At 49.2% G+C, this 16,600-nt stretch overlaps 1 protein-coding gene across 13 annotated transcripts in view; it reads right to left on the bottom strand.

The window, feature by feature from the left end:
- Positions 1-1,110: 1,110 nt before the first annotated feature.
- Positions 1,111-16,600, bottom strand: part of MGAT1 (alpha-1,3-mannosyl-glycoprotein 2-beta-N-acetylglucosaminyltransferase) — a 65,102-nt gene continuing 49,612 nt past the window's right edge. For 11 of the 13 annotated variants that reach the window (XM_060144540.1, XM_060144546.1, XM_060144543.1 and 8 more), the window contains one exon: positions 1,111-3,663. In XM_060144540.1, the coding sequence (XP_060000523.1) occupies positions 2,194-3,537 (1,344 nt within the window). In that variant the 5' untranslated portion in view covers positions 3,538-3,663 and the 3' untranslated portion in view covers positions 1,111-2,193. The other 2 variants (XM_060144548.1, XM_060144552.1) reach the window with 2 other exon arrangements.

Genomic DNA, 16,600 nt, shown 5'->3' with positions numbered 1-16,600 from the left:
CAAATACTGGCTCCACCCCAACCAGGTGTGTGGCCTTGGGCAAAGGACCCTCTCTGTGCCCAGTTTGCTCCTCACCTGTAAAACGGAGCAATACTTAACTACCCATGATCTCTTTGAGGATTAAAGGAGTTCATTCTAATTTGTGGAGCGCTCAGAACAATGCACTTGGTAAGCAACTGTTAATTTAGTGCTAAGAACATGGATTCTGGCAGCCAAAGCACACCTGGCCCAATTGTGTCGAGACAGAGAGCCTTGCCAATCACAGCTAATGATCACCTCTCTACCCCCAAACAGGGTTTAAACATCCACCTAAGAGCACGTGGGAAGACAAAACTAGCTCTACAACAATCTAAAAGGTTAAGATGAATGTCTGACCCTGGTTCCCTTAGCCCAGAAGTGAGGCCAGAGTTGCTCCCTCAGTGACCTGGTGACACCCCCTTCTCCACAACTCATCCATCTGGTGTGAAGCTCGAGGATGGTTTCTGTCAACAAAGTCACCTAGCTCAGGGTTTTCAAACCCACTGATGAAATCAAGTTGGTAGGTCACAAGCAGCATTAAAAAAAAAATAAAAATAGTGGAAAATAGAAACTCTTAGGATAGTTTCAGGTAAAGTTTGCCATTTACGTGTGGGTGTCTTGGGTGGCAGTGTAAAAGGCATGCTCACACTCTTAGTGCTACTGCCAGCGTTGATCCAGTTGTCAGCTCTGCATCCTGGAAGGTGCTGGAGGATGCCTAGCGAATGCTGCCTGGGCCAGCAGAGGGCATCCCACCCGAGGTGCCCATTTCAGGAGGGACTGCCTGCATTCTCTCTCAGACCAGGGCTTGAGGGCCCCACTGCCCACCTCTAGAGAAGATTAGCACTGGGGGAGTGAAGCCTTGGGCCCTCTCCACCTCCAAGCCTGGCCTTTCTTTCCCACCTAGGCCCCTCCTTAGCTCTCCTACTCCCTGCTCCTATCTTCCCGTCATCTGCTTTCCTTCCTCCAACTGACCTCCTTCCTCTCACCTGTGCAGCCCCTTCCTTTAGGCCTCATTCTTTTCCTTGCTTCCTCCACCTTTCTCCTCCCTTTTCCACCCCCAACTCCTTTACCAGGACACACAAACACACAGAGTTTTTCAGACAATTCAGGCTTTATTTTTGAAAATAATTCTGTAGCTTCAACTTTCTTCCGTGAACTGAGGTCAGGCAAGAAAGAAAAACACACATGTTCCTCTCCAACCCTCCATCTGCGTCCTAATCTGTGCACACGGGAAGGGAATGCTTGGGGGAGAAGGGAAGGAGGCTGGGCTGAACGGCCTTGGCTGCCCTACCTCACACTGAGAGGGTCTCCAGAAGCCACGGGCCGGGCTAGCATGAACCGTCCCAGAGTGACAGGGAAAGGATTGGTTTTCAGAAAGGACCGGATAGGGGGCAGTCTGTTTCTTGGAGAAAGGATGAGGGAGGGGCGCCCCAGCACCCGAGGCTTTTCCCCCCACCCCAGCGGGTGAGCTGAGGAGAGGTTCTGCTTTTCCCCTTCACCGTTTCATCTTAGGATCACGAACTGCTAGGCTGCAGGGAAAGAAGAGCTGAGAGGTGGTCAGGGATAAACGAGAGGGGGAAGAAGAGAAATACAGGCAGGAGGGAGTGAACCCTGACAACCTAACAGCTCTGCCCAGACCCTGATGATGATGAAACCCCTTTGGTTAGTCTCATTTTGGCCACAAATACATCTCCTTCTCACATAATCCAGCCTCCCACCTTGCTCCAGTTGGGGGAAGGTGGAGATGGTGGGGGACAGGTACAGGAGGAGGGCTCATACTCTGGCTAGAATAGCCAGGACAGGGAAAAGAGGCCTGATCAAGAGAACTAAAGTTGCCAACCTCTCCACAGATGTCCTGGGAGAAAACCTGGAACGTGGATTTTGTGGCCCCAACGAGCCCAAGTCTCTCCCTACCACACAGTGGTTTCCTGCTTAATAACTCCCCCAACATACCCCAGAAAGATTCCCCTGATTTGACCCCCTTGAGAACGGGAGAATAACCCTCACCTTATCATCTGTGCACTTGAATGCCACTCAAAAAAAGAAAGAAAGAAAAAAAACAAGATAACTGGACCAAGAGAGAAACACAGAGAGGATGATGCAGCCCAGGGACTACGGTCCCATCTTAGGCCATGATAGGCCAGGAGGGGCCCCAGGAGGGACAGGCAGGTGCTGCTAATTCCAGCTAGGATCATAGCCGTCCCAGGTCTGGGGTGGGGCCAGGTGGACACGGCGGCCCCGGAACAGGAAGCTGACGATGCCCTGGTAGCCGGCCCTGGGGACACCAGACTTGAGGTCATCCATGACTCCCAGGGCCTTGGCGAAGGCCTTGAAGCTGTCCCTGCTCGTGTACTGCACCCGCACCTCCCCCAGCTCACTCCGCTCACTGGTCCTCACTTTCTCCACCTGCAGCAGGGGAGCACCGTAGACACGTGCAAGGAAATCCCTGTCATAGGCCTCCTGTCGCAGGTAGGACAGGTCCAGCTGGGTGAAGGGCACGAAGTGCTGGTTCAGCTTGATAAACTTGAGGTGCTGGTCAAAGAACTGCCCATGGCTCACACCTTTGCGGCCAAAGGTCATCGTCCTGGAGATTTCAGGCCGCACACAGGCCCGGCCCTGCCGCTGCTCTGGCCGGCGCATCCAGTCGTCCCAGAAGGCCTTGGGCCACTTGGGCTCCAGCTCAGCCCAGAGCTCGGCCAACAGCAGCCAGCCCAGGCCAGGGAAGAAGTCTGTGCGGTAGAGCAGGTCAGGCTTGCTTGAGTCCACCATCTGTTCCTTGCCGTTGTCATTCCAGGCGGACACACACCAGAGGGAGGGGTCGGCCCTCAGCAGCGGGTACGTGGCCTGGAAGTACTCGAAGAAGTCTGGAGCCACCTCCAGGTCATCCTCCACCACCACAGCTGCTGGGAACTTGAACGTGTGAAAGACCTGGCCCAGCGCCCAGCGGTAGTGCCGGGCAATCTTGTAGTAGCCCTGGAACTTTCGGTGGTCGGGCGGCACTGCGATGTTGCTCAGGTCGGGCTGCCGGATGTGTGTGATGGCGCTGCCGTAGGAGGCGATGACCTGGGCTGTCTCCTCGTGCCCGCAGTCCTGGCTGACGATGACGGGGAAGTGCTCGGCCGAAGGCCGATAATGCAGCAGCTTGTCCAGGCAGCGCCGGACGGTGCTGCGGTCACAGGCGATGACCAGGATGGGGATCACAGCTGGCGGAGAGGTCACAGGCACGCGCGGCAGGACAGGCGGGGCCACGGTGGGCACCCTCCACCGCTGGCTCCACCTAGCATGATGCTCCCTGATCTGCTGCAACAGCCCCCGCTGCCGCTCCAACTCGACCTCAGCATCCTGGGCCAGGCGGATCACCTCCCGGGTAAGGCTGGCGGGGTCGTCATCGAGAGCACTGTCTGAGGGCAGCCTGCCAGGCGCCGGGCGCGTCCAAAAGAAGAGGAGCAACAGGGCGTTCCAGGCCACAAAGAGGATGGCGCCCCACAGCACGAGCCCTGCAGACTGCTTCTTCAGCATCCTGGCCCCCGCGGGGGAGGCGGGCAAGGGTGGGGCTCAAGGCTGCCCTTGGCTTGCCTGGCTCACACGCGCCCAGTTCTAGGGATGTTTCCCTCTGGGCTCCAGGATTAGGAAGCAGCCATGCACCTGAGGAGAGGAGAAAAACAACCATCATCACGAGGCATGGGGCTGCCCTGGAGTGGAAGAATGCGGCGCAGAAACAGATGGAAAAGTGCAGGACAAGGAAGGCCAGGACGTTAACTCCAAAGCTCTCTTAAAAGATAGCTGCCTGTTCCCTAATCTGGAGGGTCAATCTCTGCGGAAGAATAGGATTAGGAGAGCATGTTCCCGCACTCCAAAATGAGTTCATGAGTCCTCTGAAAAGCAATGTGGTTTTTTTTGGGGGGTGGTGGGGGGTGGGGGTGGTGGGGGGTGGGGGTGGTGTAGAGAGTGATGTTGGTGGAAGAGAGGAAGCAAAGGAATTCCACTTCCCCCTTCCCTACCTGACAGATTTTGTTTATCATCTTCTGTCCAGAGCTTAGGAGAGGTAGGGGTTAGACCACCTGCCTCCCATGCCTCAAATCAAACTACCCAAAGATTACTGATTTTAGGGCTTCCCTGGTGGCCCAGTGGTTGAGAGTCCGCCTGCCGATGCGGGGGACGCGGGTTCGTGCCCTGGTCCGGGAGGAGCCCACGTGCCGCAGAGCGGCTGGGCCCGTGAGCCATGGCTGCTGAGCCTGCGTGTCCGGAGCACAGAGCCTGTGCTCTGCGGCGGGAGAGGCCGCAGCAGTGAGAGGCCTGCGTACCGCAAAAAAAAAAAAAAGATTACTGATTTTAAAACTCTAATATCACACCTCAGGGCTAAAGCCAGCACCTTACCTAATAAAGAAGCACCAGAGGCATTCTCACGAAGGTCAGGAGCAAAGCCAAGCCACCCCAGATCTAACGACTATTTAACATTCTGTTGGAGGGATCAGCCAATGCAACTGGACTGCAGAACACAATCATAGGCAGAGGAAGTGGAGAAGAAGCAAAAGTATCTCAATGTACTGATGCTATGAGAATATGCCTGGAAAAGTCTAAGAGAATCAATGATAAATCCAACCTAAACAATCAAAGAATTGAGCAAGGTAGTGGGATATAAAAATTAACATGCAAAAATCAATAGCCTTCATATCCACAAATAATAACTCATTAAAAAAACAACAAATGAGAAAACCCTATTTATAATAGCCATGAAAATGATAAACTATTTAGGAATTAACAAGAAATATTCAAAAATCTACACGAACCTATAATTCCCGAAAAGACACAAAATAAGACTTAAATATCCCTTGTTCTTGGTTAGGGCATCTCAGCATCATCAAAAACCTCAATAAAAATACTTTTTTATAGAGCTAGACAAAAGTTCATAACAGAACATCTAGGAAAATGATGAAAACGAACGAGCAGTGAAGAGGGACTAGCCCTACCAGATATTAACATACTAAACATTACAAAGCCTCTATAATTAAAGGTATGTGGTGCTGGTATGTAAACAAACAGATCATCCAAAGGAATCGAATTTAAACGCCAGAAATACACCCAACTACACGCAGAAATCTAATGTATGACAAAGGGGATATTTAGAATTACTGGCGCAAAAAATGGTCTTATTAATAGTGTTACAACAATTATATAGCTACTTGGGGGAAAAAAATAAGATCCGTACACAATAAATTCCAAGTGGAATAAATTCCAAGTGGACTAGACATCTAAGGAGAAAAATAAAACCATACAAGTGCTAAAAGAAAATGTATGTCAATTCCTCTGTAATCTTAGTGTAGGGACAGGCTTTCTAAGTATGACTTAAAATACAGATGCAGTAATAAATAAGACACTTTTTGCATGGCTAAAAACACCATAAGCCAAGTCAAAAGACAAATAACAAACTGGGAGAGGATATTTGCAACATACATCACAAATAATAAACCAATACCCTCACAGACAAAGGACTTTTTAAAAACTGAGGGGAAAAAAGGCCCAAACTCTTGTCTATATGACTAGGGCAACTCACACACAAAAATATTAAAATGGTCCTTAGACATATGAAAAGGTATTTAATTTCACTCATAAGAAATATTCTAATTAAAACTATACTAAGATAACATTTCTCCACCCATCAGACTGGCAAAAATTCAAACACTTGTCCTATTCTCGTAACAGAGTCAGCTGAAGAACAGAAGTTCTTGATTTTGATGATGTCCAATTATCAGGGTTTTTTTTCTTTTATGAATCATGCTTTTGGCGTTGTAGCTAAGAAATCTTTGCCAAAGTCACAAAGATTTTTCCCTATGTTTTCTTTTTTAGGTTTTATAGTTTTAGGTTGTACATTTAGGTTTACGATTTTGAGTTAATTCGTGTATATGGTGTGAGATATGGAACTAATGTCCTTTTATAGCAGTCTGGCAGCTAGTCAAAATGCTAAACAGAGAGTTACCATATGACCCAGCAAGTCCACTCCTACATACAGACCCAAGAGAAATGAAAACATATGTCCAAACAAAAACCTATATGGAGTGTTTATAGCAGCTTTATTCATAATTGCCAAAAAGTAGAAACAACTCAAATGCCCATCAACATGGGAATATGGATAAACAAATTGTGGTTTACCCATGGAATGGAATAATATTCAGCAATTAAAAAGGAACGTACTACTGATACACACGACACATGGACAAATCTCAAAATAATTATTCAAGATGTGAAAGAGTACATGCACATCAGTGGCTGCCTGGGGATGGGGGCAGTGAGAACATCAGGGGAGGTATTACAAAGGGACACTAGGAAACTTTGTGGGATCATAGTTTCATGGGTATATACATATGTACAAACTTATGAAAACTTACAATTTTAACTATGTAAAGTTTACTGTATATCATTTATACCTCAATAAAACTTTTTAAAAAAGATATTATTGGGTCAAATGACAAAATTAGAATATAGACCGTAGATCAAAGTATCAGTGTTGACTGACTGATAACCATAATGTGGTTATATAAAAGAATATCCCAATTCTTAGGTAATACACGCTGAAGTAATTAGGGGTAGGGGGCCATGGTAGATGCAACTTCTCAAATGGTTCAGAACAAAAATATCATGTATGTATATGAAGAGCAAATGGAGCAAAATGTTAATAGGTGGATCTGAGTAATGGGAATATGAGTATTCTTATACCATTTTTATTCTTGCAACTTTTTTATAGTTTGAAGTTACTGTCAAATAAAATTTCTTAAAATCAAATATAGGGACATAGCCCACAGCTCTGACTAGATTCATCCAATATGGCCCCAGCTGGGCACATCAGTAAGAACTGGGACACAATCCATTTTTCCTGAACTCCTCAATCACACCATGACATGCATCACACACCTGCTCTCTGCCAGGCTCTGGGAAGGGACTGGGACACACATCTAACAAGAAAAAGGCATGGTCCTGCCAACTCCCTCACTCTACCAGACCTCATTACTGAAAGGATCTACCATACCCTCCCATTCCAGGACAGCTGCCATTCCTGACCATGCAACTCTCTCCCTGGCATTCCTGCCTCTGGTCTCAACACTTCATATCCCAAAGCCTCAGGTCTGCACTCCCTTGTGCTGACTGCTCTGCCAGTTCCCCTCTGCCTCACAGACCAGTTCTCTAACCCTAGCTAAAATCTTGGGTCCCAGATCTCATCTCTGTGCTCCTGGACTCTCAAGCAGGCAGATCCAGTATCCAAGGATCAAAGGGCTGATCTTTAAGAGTCTCTAAAGGGAATGGATTCTGCCTCCCTCCTCAGAGACCCCTCCAGCCCCTGCAAGCACTACCACCCCCGTCTTCCTCCTAGAAACCATCCACCCTCACAACTCCATCGCAGCAGTCTTCTCAGAAACCTCAAGTCCATTTCAGTTTTACTGTGTCATTAAATTTCCATTTTATTAGTGCTCATATACCAATTAGGGTTTCCTAGAAGAGAAACACACACAGATTTCCAGTTTCTTCCTCACTCCCCCCTCAGGATGTGGTCAATGTTGGAGTCCCTAACCCCCAACATCCTGCCTCCCAACTGACTGGGCAGGAATAGTCTTTAGATAAAGAGATGGGGGAAAGAAAAGGAAACTGACTCCTTCAGCCGAAGTGTTGGCTTCAGGGCCGGAGGAGCAGGCTTGTCTCTGACTTATCAATGAGCCACCTCAAACCAGCAGGCTCTCAGAGGGGTAGCAAAACCCCACGGGACCACACCCTCTCCACCCTGCACCCTGCTCCAGACATCAGAATTAGGTGGCCCACACCCACTACCCTGAGGCCTGGAAGACCTCCCAACACCTTCTAAGCCAGGCCGATCAAAGCAATCTTCTCAGCCCCTCTGCAGACTGTATTCCTAGCAAGTCTATAAACCTCAAGAAATGTTAGACAGCCCACAGGAAACAGCTGCCCCAGTCCAGCCAGGCCTCCACCTTAGCCCTCAGGCCCTTGTTCTCCACCCCACAACCCTTTTCTCTAAATTCTCAAACAGGACTTGCTTATCTTGCCGAAGGAGTACGTGATCGCTAGCCAGTCCCCTCTCTCGCTGGCTCTCTTTACTCCACTCTACTAGATTCCTTCCAGGACCCAAACACTCGAGCCTGCCTCAGGGCCTGTGCATGTGCTGGTATGCCTGGTCGGCTCTTCTCTCTCTTCTTCACCTAGTGTGTTCTGACTCACACCGCGCCAGGACACCTTCCCTGATGCTTTCGGACCCTGTGAGGCCCACCTCCCCTTCACAACCAACAGCACCAGCACAACGCTGTGCTCAACATCTGTCAAATCCCCTCTACCACCAGCTACCTGAGGAGGCGGACCCACTCCCCCAGTGCTGCCAAGCTGCTATGCTAAGATCCTCGACATTCAGATTTGCCTGCAACAAAAAAGTGGCTTCCATGTGGATGCCACACACCCACAATCACTTAACTGCAATTCCCAAGTCCAAAAAGTGCTGAAAAACAAGTTTTCCACACCTGTTTGGCTTAACCTCATTTGGAGAAATCTGATCTAATGTGAGGCTACTTACAGTCTTTATTTAGCCCATTCATATGTTTTGCTACAGAAAATAAACATGCTGGATTATCGTATGCTGCTCCAGACCTTCACTACACCATAAATGCACCAGATCATCTTCTTTAAATCCAAAAAATTCTAAATTCTGAAACATACCCAGCCCCAAGAATTTCAGAATTATGAAAATGGAAGAGAAAGTTACCCATTCACTGCCATCATCCCATTTCAAGATCTCAAACGCTTTAAGCTGAACTCTCTTTCCTTATTATTAAATACTGAACTCCTGATGTGGCTCCTCAGCTGGTTCACCTATCACACACCTTGCTTCCCTCTAAGCAATCTTCCCAACAGTAACAGAGCACCCTTCTTAAAGTACACAACTGGTCCCAACACTAACCTGCCTTAAAAACCATACTGCCACTGCCCACAGACTAGAACTCAAAATTATTATTATGACACACAGGGCCTTCACAACAAACTGACTCAAACATTCCTTTTCAACCTCACCTCCAACCACTAACCCCATGAACCCCGTACTCTGGCCTCAACAGGCTACTTTCTCCCTAAATAAGTACCCTTTGTACACTGCTTTCTTTCCTCTGGCTGGTCCCGCATCCTGAAATATTATCCAAAGCCCCACCTACAAGCATTATACATCCTTAAGAACCCAGGTCCTTAACATCCAGGCAGAGCCAGGCTTCCCACAGCTATACTCCCACCGTACTCTCTCCATACCTCCTGTCTTTCCTCTCCACACTGTAACAGAACCTGTGGCTGTACTTACCTGGCTCTCACCTTACTCCTTAGAAAAAAGGCTCTATGATCTGTATACCTATGACAGTGCTTGGCACATGTACGAAGTTCAAGTAGCTAGACGGAGGGCTGCTTGCATTATTCACTAAATCTGGGAGAAAGAAGACCAAACTAGCAGCCTAACAGTGAAAGATTACATTTTCCGAAGATGACTACCAAATATCCCATCCCACATGTTCTTCTTACAAAGTGACAATGAGGCTCCTCCCTCTAGAGCTGGGGGAGATGGGGTCTATGTTCCCTCTCTTTGATCTGTGACTACAGAGGAAGTGATGATTATGTGACTTACAAGACTAGTTCATGAAAGGCAATACAGTTTCCACTTGGTGCTCCTGAGATGCCTGCTCTTGGAACCCAGCCACCAAAGTAAGAGGAAGCCCAGGCCATGTGGACAGGATACCTCCAGGTATTCCAGCTGACAACCGCAGCTAAGGTCTGGCTAACAGTCAGCATCAGCCACTAGACATGGGAGGAAGCCTTCCAGATGATTCCAACTCCAGCCACATATGACTGCAAGTACATGAAAGGCCAGGAGCAAAACCACAGTGATCCAAAACCTTGGGTCACTTCTTTTTTTTTTTGCGGTACGCGGACCTCTCACTGTTGTGGCCTCTCCCGTTGCGGAGCACAGGCTCCGGACGCGCAGGCTCAGCGGCCATGGCTCACGGGCCCAGCTGCTCCGCGGCACGTGGGATCTTCCCGGACCGGGGCATGAACCCTTGTCCCCTTCATCGGCAGGCGGACTCTCAACCTGGGAAGCCCTGGATCACTTCTGACTTACTCACAGGCCAGGGGTATCACGAGTCGCTGCCTACATTCAAGCGAAAAGGAACACAGACTCCCCACCACCGGGTGGGAGGAGGGCAATGTCCTATTGTAACAATGTAGAGTGGGATATTTAAAGTTGTGGCCATTTTGGGAAAGTACAATTTGCTACATCTTTCTTTTCTAAAATAGAACAACAGTCCTTAACCTTGACCTGAGTACCTGATGTTCTGTTATTAATGACATTTGCCTGCAAGGCACAAACTCACAGTAGTTTTTTTTTTGCCAGAGTTTTCACAACTCCTTCAGGGAAGTCACATAGCTGGTCCACACCACCAAGTACAAAGACATCTGCACTGTGGTGGGAGATGAGGAGTGAGCCTTTTTAGTGAATAAGACCCTCAACGAAAACCCAGGAGGTTCTGGGCAGGTTCCACCAACTCCCGTGGGTCTCAGCTTCTTCTTTTTTTTTTTTTACTTTTTATGGAGTATAGCTGCTTTACAATGTTGTGTTAGCTTCTACTGCACAGCAAAATGAATCAGCCATACATATACATATAGCCCCTCCCTTTTGGATATCCCTCCCATTTAGAACGCCAGAGTGCATTAGGTAGAGTTTCCTGTGCTATACATATGTTCCCATCAGTTGTCTATTTTACACATAGTATCAATAATATATATGTGTCAATCCCAATCTCCCAATTCCTCCCACCCCATCCCTTTCCCCCTTGGTGTCCATGTTTGTTATCCATGTCTGTGTCTCTATTTCTGCTTGGCAAATAAAGTCATCTGTACCATTTTTCTAGATTCCACATATATGCGTTAATATACAATATTTGCTTTTCTCTTTCTGACTTACTTCACTCTGTATGACACTCTCTAGGTCCATCCACGTCTCTACAAATGACCCAATTTCGTTCCTTTTTATGGCTGTGTAACATTCCATTGTATATATGTGCCACATCTTCTTTATCCATTCCTCTGTTGATGGACATTTAGCTAGCTCAGTTTCTTCTTTTGAAAAACTGCCTATGAGCTGTGAGATCCCCTTTTAAAACTCTGATTCCTATGGTATTCTCTAGCCAGTTCTCTCTCTGTGACAAGAAAATGTTTCTTAAACAGCAAAAGAACACCAGATAGTCAACTTCTCACTGTAAGCAATAATGGAGAAGTCTTATTTAGCTTTTAGAAAGTATGCAAGTTGAAGGAATGTTGACAGACCTTCCTTTGTCTCTGTGTTGCTTAGTACATTAAAAAGCACTGCCTGAAAAAAACCAGAAAGCATAGAACATGCCACAGATAATGGAGACCTAACTGAATCACCTTCTTGTTCATTAGACCTCTGCTAGATTCCTGTACCTTGTACAGGCTCCATAATTTCAAAAGGATATTAGAACTGAAAGGGAGTCGGAGAAGATACACTAAATAATTGAAGGACTTAGAGAATAAGACCTAGAGGAAAGGGATGCAGGCTAAAGGGATATATGATGCTAGTGCAGCAAAAAGCATGAAGCCCTGGGAAACCAAGTAATCTTGGGCAAGTCACTTGCGCCTTAGTTCCCTCATTTGAACAGGGAGAGGGTTGATTTGGATCATCTCCAAGGCCCCTGGGCTCTGATGATGAAAAGGACAGTGACAATTTCCCCAGTGTCCCAAACAGGAAATGAGTTTAACCTGTCACATAGGCCACTGAGGTTAGACATACTACATTGCCTTCTAATCTGAGAAAAGGACAGGGGAGATCCGAGAGGCCTCAATGGTCTCGGGTAATGGGGTCAGGCAGGGGTGATTCACAGTTCGAGGCAGACGCAGGGGGGATGTAAGCATCTAAAAGAAAAGTCTACATGGTCTGAAAAGTATTATAAACGACAGAAGATAAAGCTGGACAATCTCAGCCAGTGATGTTCATAAAGGGAGGACTAATTAAACACATCACAGGGTCAAAGGTTAACCAAGGTGGAGCCTCACTCCAGGGTTCACTGTCCCGTGGGGACACAGACCAGCCGGCCACAGCCCCTGTGCTCCAGGGTTTATAAGATGGGGCCCTGCACGTCTCAGGGCCCCCCTACTCCACACACATTAGCAAACAAGTACAAGAAAGTTTTCTTGACAATTTACTTATTTCCACATCGAGTCAATTCTTCCTCCCGGCAGAGGAGAAAGAACCCCTAGTAACTTTTGGAATGGACGCGCGGGTGGGGTCTGGGGAAAGGCCCCTCGCATTCCGCTCCCCAAACCCTCTCCAGCGACCCCAGCTCCTCCAGGCCCCACACCCACGTCGGCCCAGAGGCTGAGTTTCACAACCAGCCCCCTCCCCGCGGAGCCCGCCCTCTCTCACCAGCTGGAGGCCCGGGATTCCGAAAGCGGAACGCAGAGCTCCACTTCCCGGCTCCAAAGGGGCCCGTGGCCGGGACCCGGGGCGGCCCGGGCCAAGTCCCTCTCTCGGGCACCGGGGCTGTCGGAGGACACGGAGGGCTCGGAAAGGGACAGCTTCCCAAGCCGGGACTCGAGCTCCGGAGCGCCCTCTCCGCTCCTGCGGGGCCTCCTTCAGTCAGACCTCGGTCCCGTTCCGGGGACAAGCCCCAGAACTGACGGACGCTGGCGTCCCCCGGCCCCCACTCACCAGGTCCTCCCAACTTCCCGGCCCTGAACTTGGCCCGCCCCGGGGCTTGGGGAGCGAGCCCGGTGCCCCGGCGCGTCCCAGGCGCTAGCGCGGAGGCCGCCGGCACCTTCCGCCAGGCAGGCTCTTCCTGCGGCGCTCGAGGGCCGGACCGCCGGGCGGGCAACGTGGCCCTTCCCCGGGGAGGGCGGGGCGGGGCAGGCCGAGGGGCGGGGCCGGCTGCCCCTACTCGCCCGGGACCCCTTCTCCCCGGCTCGCCTCCAACGCTCGACCTCTCAGAAGGACTCGCGGTCTGGACGCCCCAAGTTTTCCGGGGTCCCCAACTTCTGGAGATGCTATGGAGACAGCTGTTACCTTTGAGCCCTTTGCCGCTCTCAATCGCAACTCCACGGGTCTATACCCATCAACCCAACCACACTCAGCCCATTCCAGTCAGACTTCTCGCGTCTCCCCAGCTCCAGAGCCCAGGGCCTCGTGGGGTTGAGGGGCAGAACCCTGCCAGAGGTAGGCCAAGCAGCCTGCCTCAGTTGTGGGTTTACCAAACCCAAAGCCAAGGATCCTCCCCACAACCCCTGGCTTCCAGGAGGGAGGAGTCCAGGGCATTTGAGAGGCTAGAGGGTGCAGGGAAGTAAGAACACGAACCAGGATGCCAAAAAGGAAGCCAAGGAGGAAACACCTGCAGCCAAAATCGAGAAAGAGCAAGCTGGCTTTTTTTTCTTCCTGTTTTTTGTTTTGTTTGTTTTTTCCTTTCGGGGTGGGTAATGAGTGCTGTTAGTTTGGAGCAAAAGAGCAAAGAGAGACAGATCTTTCCCTAGAGTAGACCCACCAGACCTGAAGAGAAAAGGCCTCAATCAGGCTTTGTGGTAGCCCTGTGAAAGGGGGTGAGGGGGGACCCTGGAAAAGCCTAGATGTCCATATCTGACCCTAACAAGTGAGGGTGGGGAGCTGAGAACTACCGGCTACTCATGCAGATGACTTTCCTGAGAAGGACTGAGTCCAGGGCCAGCGCTACCATGTGATCAGGCACCAGCACGTGCCCCCACCTACTTCCCTCCCCTGTGTTCCAGAGCACAGAGCAGGCCAGAACTTTGTGGTATATGGTTACTGACTTCACTCACTAACTTGTTTCTAGGTGAAACTAGGAATTATGTGGGGTTTTAGAGAAACAAAGGCAGGACATGCCCTAAAGTTCCCTGCGTGGGGGTGAGGAGCTAAAACAAAATTGCACAGAGGCCATCACATGCCAGACCTGCATCCTGCCCCACCCCCAGCCTCTCCTTTAACCCTCCTAGCAGCTCTGCAGAGTACACATTGTCATCCCATTCTACAGATGAAGAGTTTGAGACTCCAGCTAAGTGCCAACTTGCTGAAGGTCACAAGACCTAATGAGGGTCATGGCCAAGTTTTAGCCCCAGGCATTCCTGCTTCCAAAGATGGCACTCATTCCCTCTCCTCATGCAGCCTTGAGTGCAAGTGCTCTTTGTTATAGCTGTGTGTCCAGCATGACAGGCACACAGTGGGGCAGCAGGGAAATCCTGCAGTTGGAGCCCAGCCCTGAAGGAGAAGAGTGAAAGAAGAGCTGACACCTCATTGAGGCTGGACACGTGTGTGTGTGTGAGTGTGTGTGTGTGTGTGTGTGTGTGTGTGCAAGGTCTCCAGTTTAGCTGATTGTGTGGACTGTGGCAGGAGATGGGAGCCAACCAGCTCCCATGTGCCAGCCAGCAGCCAATGCTTCTGTACCTCTGCCCCTTCTCTAAGCTTTTCCTCAGGTAGGAGACATGGAAGGCCTACATACTAACACTCCATGTCAAGGCAAGAGGGAAAACCAGAGTTTCTTAAAATGTAAAAAGTTGGGAAACACTGTAGGGCCAAGATATCAGGAGCTAAAATCACTGTCCCAGGACAAAGGCCAGAGTGGGATGCTGAAAGGTGGGGAAACCAACCAGCCCATGAGATGTCAGATTCCCACCTCTACCAATAATCCTTCTCCATCTAAGGCTGTTCAATGGGGAACAGGACAGGTAACTGTGTACCAAAACTCTCGCACCATCATTATAGTCCTCTGTTTAAATTCCAAGGCTCACAGGAAGATCTAGGAGTAGAAATTCCATGACTGTCCCAAAACAAAGGGCCTGGTTAGAGAACAAGAATGAGCTGAATTCTTGGATGGAAGCAAGAGAAAACATTTGGTCTGAGAGGCAAGAAACAGGGTGATGAGTGCCAAACTGACCTGGGAAGAGAGGTCCTGGGCTCCTGATGGAGGTTTCAGGCAGAAGGATTATAGGGGAAGGAGGGCAGAAACAAGGAGCCAGGTGCCTGAATTCTGGGGATGAAACTGGGAATGGATTATGTGAAAATGGAAGGAATAGGAAGATCTGGCCCCAGCCAACCCCCACTACTTCCAAAAGAGGAGAGGAGAGATAAGAAGGAAGTGAAAGTTGTTCCAGGAAACTACCCTCCCATAAACAATGCCTAAGATACCGTGAATTTTTGTATAATTTGGAAAGAATTCATGCTCTGAACTTAAGAATTCATGCTCTGAAACCATCAGTAGTGGTAAAAGCAAAGTTTTAAATCAATGATGTATCTATTTTTCCCTCTCCCTTCCTCTCAATATCCCTTCTCCCCATAAAGACCCAGAAACTCAGTTCATTAAGATAAAAGAAAAAAGATTAATACAATAATCACTGAGCAGTGTCTGTGAAATAGAACTTTTGGTTAGCCACCTACAGTTCCTTTTGGGAAAAAAAAGGGTATAAATAAATTCAGTTACAACACACACACAACATGTGGTTTCAGTCTATCATTGTGGATAAGTAGCTGGACACCCAATGAGTGCTGTGCTCTGACATCCTGGTACCCCTGTGAGAAGGCTGTGACTGTCTTGAGAGGACTGTCTTGTGGAAGGGTCAGGCTGAGGGCAGGGCTACTGCTTTTGGTGGAAACAACAGGAGAGAGGAATTCTGGCTCACTCCAGGGAAGAAACATCTTAGCAGAGAGGCCATCTGACAGGGCACTTGAGTTCCCCTCCCTGGAGGTTTGCAGCAGAATCCGAATGGCCCTTCTCAGGTCAGATGCTGTAGGAGCAGCACAGCACTGGGCAGGCAATCACAGCATCTGCCGCTCCACACTTGGGCAAGCCCTTCCTAATCAGGGCTTCTCTGTAGCTTCCCCTCAAGTATCAAACTGGGAGAATAATCCCTGCTCTGTTCTCCCCACAACAATGTGGTGACGAAAAACTTACACAACACAACAGCCTGGACACTTCACATAATGTAAGCACTGTACAAATACAGCACGACTCTGTGGTACTTCAAGTGCTTCGAAGCACTCACCGTCCTCCCAGGCACGATGAGGGCTGCAGAGGCATCCTGGGACCACACATCCCTGAGGGATCACTGTGATCCCGGTATCTAAGCAAAGACTAGCACCAGGAATTTGCTGGACAAAGCTAGGGGAGGTGACAGGCCCACCCTGAAATCCAGACCTTCTAAAGTAGAAGCCTGGCCTCAAAGGGGCTACCTGAGGCATCAGACTAGAGAAGAAACATCTAGGGCCAGGAACTCCACCCAGGTCTGCCTGCCCAGCCCTCAGGCCCCTGGGGGACTCAGGGACTCCTATGGCAAGGAAGGAAGGGAAAAAAGAAATTAAGTCATAAATATGTGATTTTCAGCTTGCAAATGACCTCTGTTATTGTTGCCAGAACCCAGTGTATGTGATGCCCAGGTGTTACACATCTAGTGAGAGGCAAAGAAATGCTAGAAGCCAAGCTTCCTACCCCTTGCCCAGGCCACCAGACCCCACTGTCTATCAAAATTCCCAACACCT

This window comes from Lagenorhynchus albirostris, chromosome 3, assembly GCF_949774975.1.
Source record: "Lagenorhynchus albirostris chromosome 3, mLagAlb1.1, whole genome shotgun sequence".
In the NCBI taxonomy this organism is placed as follows: domain Eukaryota; kingdom Metazoa; phylum Chordata; class Mammalia; order Artiodactyla; family Delphinidae; genus Lagenorhynchus; species Lagenorhynchus albirostris.
This window is presented reverse-complemented; position numbering and strand designations above follow the sequence as displayed.